General features: G+C 42.2%; 1 protein-coding gene across 1 annotated transcript in view; it reads right to left on the reverse strand.

Annotated features, from left to right (window-relative positions):
- Positions 1-11064, reverse strand: part of PLEKHH2 (pleckstrin homology, MyTH4 and FERM domain containing H2) — a 64932-nt gene that overhangs the window by 7301 nt on the left and 46567 nt on the right. Inside the window, 3 exon segments of the mRNA XM_006778690.2 lie at positions 2295-2436; positions 8644-8741; positions 10783-10938. Of these exon segments, the coding sequence (XP_006778753.1) occupies positions 2295-2436; positions 8644-8741; positions 10783-10938 (396 nt within the window).

Below are 11064 nucleotides of genomic sequence, written 5' to 3' on the forward strand. Positions count from 1 at the left end.
TAAAAATCAATGGAAACATATCCTCAGGTGAGGATAAAAAAATAATAAAGAAATTATTATTATATGAAAGACACATCTTGAAAATGCCTAAAGAAAGTTGTCATTTTTTCATGGTGAAGGGACTGGAGTCTGTGTTGATGAAAAAACCTTGCTGGCTGCGGTGACTGGCAGTGGCTGCAGCAACGGGGTGATGGGGCTGGTGCCTTCCCCTGATCAGCCTCGTCACCTCCCACAAAGCTCCAGACTGCAGCTTAGGCCCGCTCCCCAAGGGGAGCAGGGAGCAGGCCTAAGCCATCACTAGGACATCCCCTGAGGGCTCCCAGTATGTGAGAAGGGGCAAGCTGGGCTGAGGGATCCCCCCAACCCCCAGTGCACGAATTTTGTGCACTGGACCCCTAATAATTATATAATAACATATAATTACACATAACGTATAAATCTACTTATCATGATTGTGTGATTATGGAATTCATAATCATATGTATGTATTATTATTAAAATCTAAATCCATTTGCATGTTAATTTTGAAAAAAATCTATAACTTAAACATTTCAGTTCTATATCTACATTAAGCATGCTAGGTTAATATCACCCTCTAATAGTATTTGCTAAAGACCACATCACTCCACTATTGCCTGTTATAGCACAGGAAAAATTTTCATTTTTAGGTACCATTTTAATTGATAATAATAGAAGTTAAAAATGAAAGTCAAAAAAGTTATAAAGCTAAGGGAAATCTCAAAAAAGTATTACGAACTTTTTAAAGGTCTTTACTGAATATAATGGGAGCAAGAACTGTATTCTCATTCCTTCCTTCCTAGATTTCCTCCATACATGTTACTGTATTCATCCCCTCATTTTATTATTGTAGTATTCCTGGGAATAGAGCCCCTTTCTCCCCAAATGAAATACGTTTTAATCTTTATCTACACAGATGCCATAGCTTGCCCACCGATCCAACTACCAACTACCTCTCCAACCACTCACCTACCCATTCATTCACCCAAACCTAAACCATGTCAGGGGCTGTGCTAAGTGATGTGAGAGAGAAAAAGGTCGAGCCTAGGTTTAATCCTCCTAGAGTTAACTGTTTAATAGGGAGACTGAAGTATTAACAAATACTTGGGATAAACGGAGTCAAATGCCTAGTATATGGTACCAAAGGAGGGCTCAAGGAGCGAATTGGGTGGGGATATTCCGGTGAAGAACATTCACATAAAATCTATAACACTCCCCAACAAGTAGATGGAGGGCTCCAACAAGACTGGGATGGGCTTGCAGAAAGTCTCAGGTCTCCATTTCCAAAAGGTCCTTGGCCTCCAGGTCAGCTGTTAGTACAACCCGGCCTCTGAGATACTGACCCCTTTGGCTTCCCTTATTTAGCTCTTACTCTGACCAGTTACTGTCTAAATTCCTCAGTGGAGCTTCATCCTTACAGTCTATTCTTATAACTGTCTAGGTTCCTAGACCCAGTCTCTTATTTGTTGGTTCCTTAGCTGGACTCTGCTGTTCAGCTGTCATCCCTCTCTCCTGTCTGGCCAGGCATCCTTCCTAATTTCCTCACACCAGTACACGGTTTCCTCACAGCAAGCTTTAGTTGTCCCCACCTGTCCCCAGGTAGTATTCAGCTCAGCTACCTGTGCAACCCGAGACCAGGATTTAACCCCCAAAGATGTGGCAGCTGGACAAACAATAGTTATAAAAATGGTAGGTTGTTCTAGGAAACTTTGCCTTTTAGGGAACCCTATGGCAGTGTCTCCAAGATTAGTGTCTCCCCGCTCTGAGGCTGGTGAACTGTGTGGCACAGAATGAGCACAATAATGTGTAGAGAATAACTGACAAGTAAATCGTGCCCACTATGCCCCCACCAACACCAGGCCTTACCAGATACTACGTACAACAATTAACGCTCGGCCCCCGGGTTTCCTAATAAAGACAGAGAATATCAGCAAGACTGATTCCTAGAGCTGAGGGGGTGATGCCAGCATGGCGTCCTTAGCCCCACAGCTCTACACTCACCAAACTCCTGCATTAACTGCAAAGCCTCGTGGTTTACTTTAAGATAATTAAGCAACTAGGTTCCCTTTATGGAATACTGTCTCATTGCACATCACTGCAATTGTCAGCAATCTGGAGCCAAACTGTAATTAAAATGCCTGTAATTTTAAGGTGTTTATCACAGCAAAATGAATTTAAAGAATTCCTAAAGGTACACTGTTTTACCACATTTAAATCAGTGCTGAAATTAGTGTTCTTTCTTTACGAAATGTTACTCTATGTTCCCCAGAAGTTACCTGAGCTAACAGAGCCGCCATTTCCAACGCCAGGTCCTTGTTCAGAGGGAAAAGTCCGTTTATTATTTGGTCGTTTGTCTGATACATTAACAGCAACTTCTCTCTATCAGTCTCCCCACGAGCTTGCATGGAGAAATACAGTCTGTAAAAGAAAAAAGAAAAAGAGGGAAATTTTTCATTAAGGAGGTTGTTCTAACATAGTTCTCTACGTGATATAAGCTTAGATCATTACTATCTGTTAATGGCTTCTGTTTCTGTTCTTTACAACGCTTGCAGCAAACTAAGAGAAAACTGCTCTAAGGTGGAGGTTGAGGGACACTTCTATGTTATTTTACGCTATTTTCTATGCCCCGAAATACCAAATCCTGAAGTGTTACTGAGGAAGGAAATAAGACACGGAGTGAAATTAAATATGCCCTTTCTTTCGGGGAATGAAATGAACCCTTCATCCATGGGCTGTATAAACCCAATTTTCAAAACATTTGTGATATTTCCTAAGTACCTTGGACACACCAGGGAATAGGAAATGCAGGCTTCAATACAAAAACAACATCAAACTGAAAAAAAGATAATATTTGTACATTTAAATGTTTTGGCTTTTTTTTTCTGTTTTTGGCCACATTCATAAGCAGTTTTAGTAGCTCAACAAGAGGCTACATGTTATTAACAGCTGTTGAAATACAAGATGGCTTTTGTCTGCCTAGCTCTTCGTCAATTCAGTGACCCTCTTTCTTTATCACTATGCTGTTCCCTTATCTGTGAGATTTCTGGGGCTCTGGCTTCAGGCTGCCGGTCAGGCATGGGGTGCAGTAAAGGTGGCAGTGGAGTGGGCAAGCAGCACCTTGCATCCTTTAAGATTGCCATGACAACATAGTGGCAGGAAGAGAGATTTAGATCCAGCATCTGTTAGGTGTGTGCCCATTGGCTCTCACTGAATTTTCAGCCTTTTTCTCCCTGTACACTGGAGGGAGGGCCACACTGCCGTCAAACACACTATCTCTCGAAATAATTATCTCAAACAGCAGGGACTGAGAGGGCGGCAGGTCAGCATCGCAGAGGAAGCATGGGCGGCGGGTACTTTGAAAAGCCCTCCTTCCCCGTGATTCTGAAAATTCTTTCCACCCACCCCAGCGTAAGAATCACTGTCCTGGGCAGTCATTCAGAGCGGTTTCTTGAACACATAAATCCTAGGCCCTATGTTAATTAGTAACTGCATGATGAAAAATTGTTAACTGGTAGGAGAGTATGCCTGAGTAATAGAGATAGAGTCTAAATTCAAAATGATGTTAGCAAAGTGATATAAAACAGAGAATAAAGTTGTGGGGGGGAGCTCTCCCTCTTTGGCATGCAAAGATTTTTGTATATAGCTTATTGTCTCCACTAGAGTTAAGAAGTATGTCTTATTCATCACTATAATCTACCAGGGTTTAGCTAAGTGTTGCCACTGGAACGTTCTTAATAAGAGTATGAATTGGTATAACAGTGAGGAGGGGAAAAGAGAACCAAATGTACAAATGGCTATAGGCAAGAAGGGCTAGCATGTATTTTCAATCATTTCTGGCATGTAGATGACATAGAACCTGGGAAGGGAAGATAACACACCATAAGCAAAATAAGGGAAAACAATCCCAGACATGTAGAAATACAACATGTAGGACTCATAGGCTCAAGCTCCTGATGAAACAGTTTGTGCTCCGACAATTATATAGCAATTCGGAAAGAATATGGAGAGATACTACAGAGTCACAAAAATGACCAAGCCAGAAACTCAAATCCACGGATCTTGAATGGGAAAGGTGCCGGGAGAATGTGCTCTGCGTCTCTCCCAAGATGACCAGGGGCCCAGTCCCGAAGGCCTGGAGCAGAGAGAGTGGGCCTCTGTCCCAGCAGGCAGGGTGCAGACGAGCTAGTAGGGGGATCTCCAATGTCCTCCTCCTCCTCACTTGACACCCAGGAAGCTGAATACTGTGGGATGGAGATCACATCACCGCGTGGACCAGGACCACTAGCCCTGTGTACACGGCTCCAGGTTCATCAGAGCTCTCAGCCCAACCAGCTCCCCATTTCATGCCTCAGAACATTTATTTCCTACTGCCTTTTCTCTCATCACCTTGTAAACCTACTGAGGGCCTGCCTTCACTCCCGCCTCCCTCCCTGCCTCCATCCACTGCAGTCTGCTGATAACACTCTACCAAAACTGCAGCTGGTCGTGACCCCCTTCCCTGTCCCTTCCTGCCTCGATGGCCACCACGCAAGTCCCTGCTCGGAAGGCAGCACTCTGAAGCCTTCCCCTAGTTCCCACCACAGCTTTCACAGGTGTGTGTTATACTGAGATCTGGATGGGGCATCAACGGTGTGGCCACCCTGATCCAGGAGCTTTATCCTCGCTGACATTCAGTTCTTGAGACAACCTTAGAGGAGGTCCTGTTTTCAGCTCCATTTCACATAGAGGGTATCTGAGGCACAGAGATGGTAAGTGACTTTCTCAAAGCCACACAGGACGCAGGGGAACCAGGATTGTAACCCAGGCAGTGTCTCTCCAGAGACCATGTTCACGACTCTGCCACACTGTTCCTGTGACAGCATGAATCACGCGGCTAAGCTTTGGTGTCCGTCTCTCCCTACAAACGGCAGGGGAGGGAAATTCTATGCACCAGAAGCCGAACAGATGTTTACCGCAGGAATGGGTAACTGAACGGGAGTGGGAGTTACTAAATATGGGAATCATTTGTGGAAAAAGCCTGAAAGAATCCCCGTTTTTGTAGCAAATGACTTGGGCAAATGACTTCACTCTCCGGAGCTTCAGTTTCCTGACCTGTAAGATGGAAATGATAATAAAACCTACTTCGTGGGGGTGCTGTTAGGATTATATGAGATGACACATGAAAAGAGCTCAGCACAGGGCCTAGTAGTGTGTGGTAAATGCTCAAAAAATGTTGGTTATTATTATTATTAGCATTCTTCCCTAGAGGTATTTAGAATGACAAGAGTCTCTTCATGCTGGAATTTTTGTGGTGTTATCATAGCTAGAAAAAATGGGCTAAATTAGATGACCTGTCAAGATGCTTCTTGGCTTAAGGCCCAATGGCTGTAGGGCCTCTGAGAATCAGCTAAGGGTGGCAGAGATGGGAATGTCAGGCTGTGCTCCGGAAAATACTAAGGACAAAGGACGACTGAAAATGATCTTTGATTTCAACGAGGGGGTAAGGAGGAGCTGTCCTTAGGGAGGACCCTTGCCAGTTTCCTTTGGCTAAAAACATGCCTTGACCTTACAATGTCAAGTACACAACGAGGAACAAATGAAATAAGCAGGCTAAATATGAATAGAATTCAAACATTAGTTTACAAATGGTCATCTCTGAGAACAAGCTTAAAACCTATTCATTCCATCTTTAACCTCCGAAACAAAACAATTAAAAGTCCATAACTCACATTCCTAAATATAAATGAAAACTCCACGATAAGGAGCTGGTATTTTAGTTTTCGTTGCAGGACTCCTCGTCCGTGGCTGCAGGATAGGCCACAGCGGTTCCCCTCCTGACTGTGCCCCTGCAAATCAGGGCTCATTGTCTAAGCTGTTTCTACATGCATGCAAAGCAAGGCCATATTTAGAAACATAGTACTTTCTCAGAGCTGTGGCTATCCAGCCATTTCAGACTTCTGTTAAAAATTAAACTTTTGGTTGAGTTGCTTTTATTCTGATGTCAAAGCTACTGTCATGAGGTTTCTTTCTTTTCTTTTCTTTTTCTTTCTTTCTTTCTTTCTCTCTCTCTCTCTCTCTCTCTCTCTCTCTCTCTCTCTCTCTCTCTTTCTTCCTTTTTTTTAGGCAATCTTTATTATGTGTTACTCTCTCTGTCCTTTCTGGTGGTATTTACTAGACTTGGGGCATTATTCTTGTCTGTGACTTCCAGAACACCTTTCTCCATTTCAACCAAATTTAATTTTGGTCCCAACGGTAGCCATCATAGGCAGAATTAGCATGTATTTAATAAACACTCATAAAGTATGCATTATTAGAAATAGTTTTAGGCATGAAAGTAATGCCATTTAGAGCCGACAAAACCAGAGGAGAATTCTGGAACCTCTTCTACATAAAGAATCACCGCAGGGCAGGTCGAGGGGCTCACCCTCTGCTACTAGGTAAGATCCAGAGGCAGGGGCAGCGAGGAGGGCCTGCGCCTCAGTGCTCCTCAAAACCCAGCCTGCACAAGAATCACCTGCAGAACCGTGGAAACTCGGGCTCCCGGGTCTTACTCCAGAGACTCTGACTCCTTAAGGCTGAGGGTCGGCTTAATCATTTGTGTTTCTAATGTGCTCCGTGATGCTGGAGCCGCAGGGCCAGGGCCCACACGATGGGAATCACTGCTCCAGCCATCACAGAACTAGAACAGCCACCTGGGAGCTCCAGGTCTTCTGGCCTGCTGCTCTCCCAGTCACCCGAGGGCCACAGCTAAAGGCTGTCATCAGTGGAAACAGGCTCCTCCAGGAGTAGAGCCCATTCATTTCCATTATCTCAGTAATCTTGTTTATCTCCAGAAAAGCACGACTTTTAAACCTTAGACACCAAAGCTTAACAGTCAGATCTGTGTCCTCAGATCTCTTGCTCATGGCCCCTGAATAGAGAAGCTCCAATGGCTCACAACCACCGTTATCCAGGTCAAAGGAGCCTGTCCACACGGTGCGTGGCCTTTAGTGTTGACCGTATGTATAAGCGAAGTCCAAAATATGAAGGCACCACATTTATTTAACTGTTCCTTTCACAGCCCGCCCCCGCCCCCCCGCCCACACACACACTAATTTTTGACTATTCTAAAAAATATGGCAAAGAAGCTACTTGGGAATACTGGAATACTCGTGCCCACTCATGTGGGTATTTCTGTGGGAGGGTTATTAGAAAAAGAAATCCTGACTGGATCAAAGGCTAGTACATTATTTATATTATACTAGAGGTCCAGTGCACGGGTTTGTGCATCAGTGGGGTACCTCGGCCTGGCCTGCGCACTCTCGCAATCCAGGACCCCTCGGGGGATGTTGGACTGCTGGTTTCAGCCCAATCCCCGAAGGGTCTCTAGTATGCATATAAGATCTTTGGTTAATCTCTTCCAGCCCTCCTTTCTCCTCCCCTCTCAAATTCATCAGTCTGTTCCATGTTTCCATGCCTGTGTGTTAAGCATCTGCCCCCTGGTGGTCAGTGCACGTCATAGCTACCGAACAGTCGAAGGGTCGCTTAGGCTTTTATATACATAGATTAGTGCCTTCACTTCTTACATTCCAAAGGTAGGCCTCTGAAAGAAGTCAATCCTACACTAATAATTCCACCTGGTTCGTGGTCTGATATTTCAGATTCCTTTTTTTTGGTATAGTTAATGTGACCTGATCAGTGTACACTGCTTATTAAGTACCACTTTCTGCAGATATATGGAAGAAAAGATGATGTTTAAAAAGAAAGAGAAAGAGAAAAAACCTGGTTTCTGACCATACGCCAAAGCATATTAAAATGGTATCTGTTGAGAAGGTATATGCTCTAATCCCACTGGCTTTTTAACTATTTCTGAAACCCTGAGATACCTCCCACTGTAGGCTTTTGAACATTCTTCTCTGCCTGTTTTAATGCTCCCTCCCTCTTCTGACTTTGACATAAGCATCATTTTCTCAAAGCCTCCTGATGTCTTCAGTGTATGTCAGGCTTCTAGTTATGCTCTTTCACAGAACCACACTCTTCTCTTTCAAGGAACTTAATGTGTAATTATATGTTCATTAGAGTTATTATATGATTAACAACTGCCTTCCTCACTAGCCTGTGATTTCCAAAAGTTCAGGTACTTTTGTGTCTGGTCTCATTATTATTTTATCTGGAGCATCTAGCTAAGTGCCTGGCTTGTAGCTGAACCTCAATTAATACAGAGAGAAAGAGAGAGAGAATATGAAAGCATTAGAATGAATGAATATGAATATATCACTTTTAAAGGCTTGGGTAACTGAAATATTTCTTCTTACTACAAATCTGTAGTATTTAGTCTTTATGGAAAATATAATAATAGTGTCAAAGAAAAATTCAAAAGTGAAAAATTCACCCGATGCTAAGACAGCAGCTATTTTTTTTCCTGTAGTTTTCTTCTAATCTTTGTCCAAATGCGTATTTTTATAAGATATAATTATTCATGACATTAAAGGACAAAAATTAGAAATAAAATTTTATGCAAGTTTCTTCCTGTGGTAGAGTTGTCTATAGAACAAACATACAGATAAATGTAACTTTTCAGGCTCTTCAGTAGGAAGTTAGCTTGTAGGTGCATGATGTGAAGATGTGTATACTCCTACTTGGGCATCTGGCGATGGTATTACACACCTGTTTTTATAAGTTAGACGAACAGTTCTCGTACCTTCCCATTTCCCAGGCTGCTGTTCTTTGGAAGCCTGTTCCCACTTAGAAATAATGTCACAAATCTAGAAGAAAAGTGAAAAATGGAGATTTATCATACTTTTCGGACTGGCACCTCTTGAAGCCACGCATGTCTGTACGCTGGAAAAAAAACCCTCCGAGGAATGTGATAAAACCAAAGCTTTTTTGTTTCAAGCTCATGTGCAGCTCTTGAGTTTAGGATTTAATTATAAATCGCTCTTTGGTTCACATCCTTTTGGACACACATTAACTTTGGACTGTGGCAATGCATTTTTCACTCAAAAAAGAATCTTAATGAAGGACTGCATGAGATTGGAAACAAGAGGATTCCAGAAATATTTTCTTGACTTAGTCACTGAAGAAGCAACTTTTCTACCTTCTGAGTTTATAAAGATTGGAATACATGAAGTCATACCAAAGAAATCTGGAATGCAATCTTAACATTCGTTGATTGGGAAAGCACAAAAATTCTTCAGGAACCAAATAAATGTTTGTTTATTTAACTGACCATTTACAGAAATATAAATAAAGGTTTTTAAAAAGATGTGGTAAGCAGTTATTCAACAAAGCCCCTGATATTTACTTAGCTCAAGTCAGCCAAGAATACTAGCTTGCTTCTTGACTAATTTATTTATTTTTTTAAAATATATTTTACTGAGAGGGATAGAGAGTTAGAAACATCGATGAGAAAGAAACATCGATCAGCTGCCTCCTAAACACTCCCCACTAGGGATGTGCCCGCAACCAAGGCACATGCCCTTGACCGGAATCGAACCTGGGACCCTTGAGTCCACAGGCTGATGCTCTATCCACTGAGCCAAACCGGTTAGGGCTTGACTAATTTATTAACAAGAGTGTTCTAGGAATGACTGTCTCAAAATTTTCATTTGGATTTATTGAACTGAACAGGATATAGTTGGGGCTGAGGAGAAATAAGACATTCATTCATCTAGAGTTCTCAATATGCAGTAGGAATATAGGCAAAGGGATGAAGGGGAAACTCTATCTATTAACCAACATGCCTACTGGACTAAGTATAAACAGTAACAGTATTCTATAGAACCCTATAGAGCCTCTACAGGCTGTTTTGCGAGTGGAACAGGCTTTGTGAGTTACTGATGTTGCATATACTCTAAACTTGTGAGCTATTATTTATAAATCTAGTTCTTCCCCTACTCTGCCCCAATTCTGTCATCTCCAAATCCCAGAAAACTTTTCCCAACAGCAATCAAAGACCATATAAAGTAAGGAAAAGGTCCAGACCCAGCTCTAGCTGTTTGATTTGGGGTAAATCATTTCCCCCTCTGGGCCTCAGTTTCCTCATTTGCCAATTTTTGTTTCTCTCAAGTTCCTTCCGGTTCTGTAATTCTGTATTTCTAATTGTTGCCATAACTAGAAACTTTATTAAAGTTATTTTACTAAGACCCAGAAAAGACTGTTTAAAAGTCTTCTAATTCTGTCTTTGCCCATGATTTTCCTTAAATCTGGAATCCCTTCTTTATTCCCACAGGTCCATTTTCTACCCCTCCTTCAAAGCCCAGTTCAGATCTTCCCTCATTTCCAATGCTGAGCTTAACCTCTCCGCTTAGTGGAACGCTCACAGCACTCTTACACTGATCACTCCGACTCCAAAGTTACAGTGTATAAGGCTGCTCTTCTCCAAGCAAATTATAAGTGTGCTGTGGGCAGGGACTATTTCTAATCCTTTGTATTCCCACAGGATCCAGTCCAGCTCCTGGGACACAATAAATATTGCTGAGTAGATGAATAAAATGGAAAGCCATTTGATTAGAGTTTCCACACTTCCACCCATATTACCCTAATACGTAGGGTACTATTACTATTATTAATCCATTCCCTCTATTTAACGTGTGCGTGTGTGTGTGTGTGTGTGTGTGTGTGTGTGTGCAGATTGCATATTAAGAATTCTATGGCTTCAACAAAAGTCCCGCAAATTTGTTTTACTGTGAAGATTAGATTGCTTAAATATTTTTAAAAACTCCTGAATTAAATTTGTTGCAAATAGCAAATAATAGCTTCTTTGTCGCTTGCTGGGTGTGCCTCCTTAAAGGGACTTGGTTTTACCTTGATGTTTCCTTGAAGACAATGCTCTAAATCCCTGCCAGAAGGATCATCGGTGAACAAGGCAAATCCAGACTGGGCTGGCTTCCTCATTCCCGTATCCTGGTTCAAGGTGTTCAGAAATTCTTCCACTGTGGTGGATGCATCAAATCCAACGACCTAAACAGAAATAACAAAGTCGTTCTCCGAATGAAAAAGTATGTACATTTCAAACTTGGGTTTCAGGGCGGAAACAGGACATACATAATGCATGATTAATGGTGCTATATATATATATATATATAT

The sequence above is a fragment of the Myotis davidii genome, unplaced genomic scaffold (genome assembly GCF_000327345.1).
Source record: "Myotis davidii unplaced genomic scaffold, ASM32734v1 scaffold6, whole genome shotgun sequence".
In the NCBI taxonomy this organism is placed as follows: Eukaryota; Metazoa; Chordata; class Mammalia; order Chiroptera; family Vespertilionidae; genus Myotis; species Myotis davidii.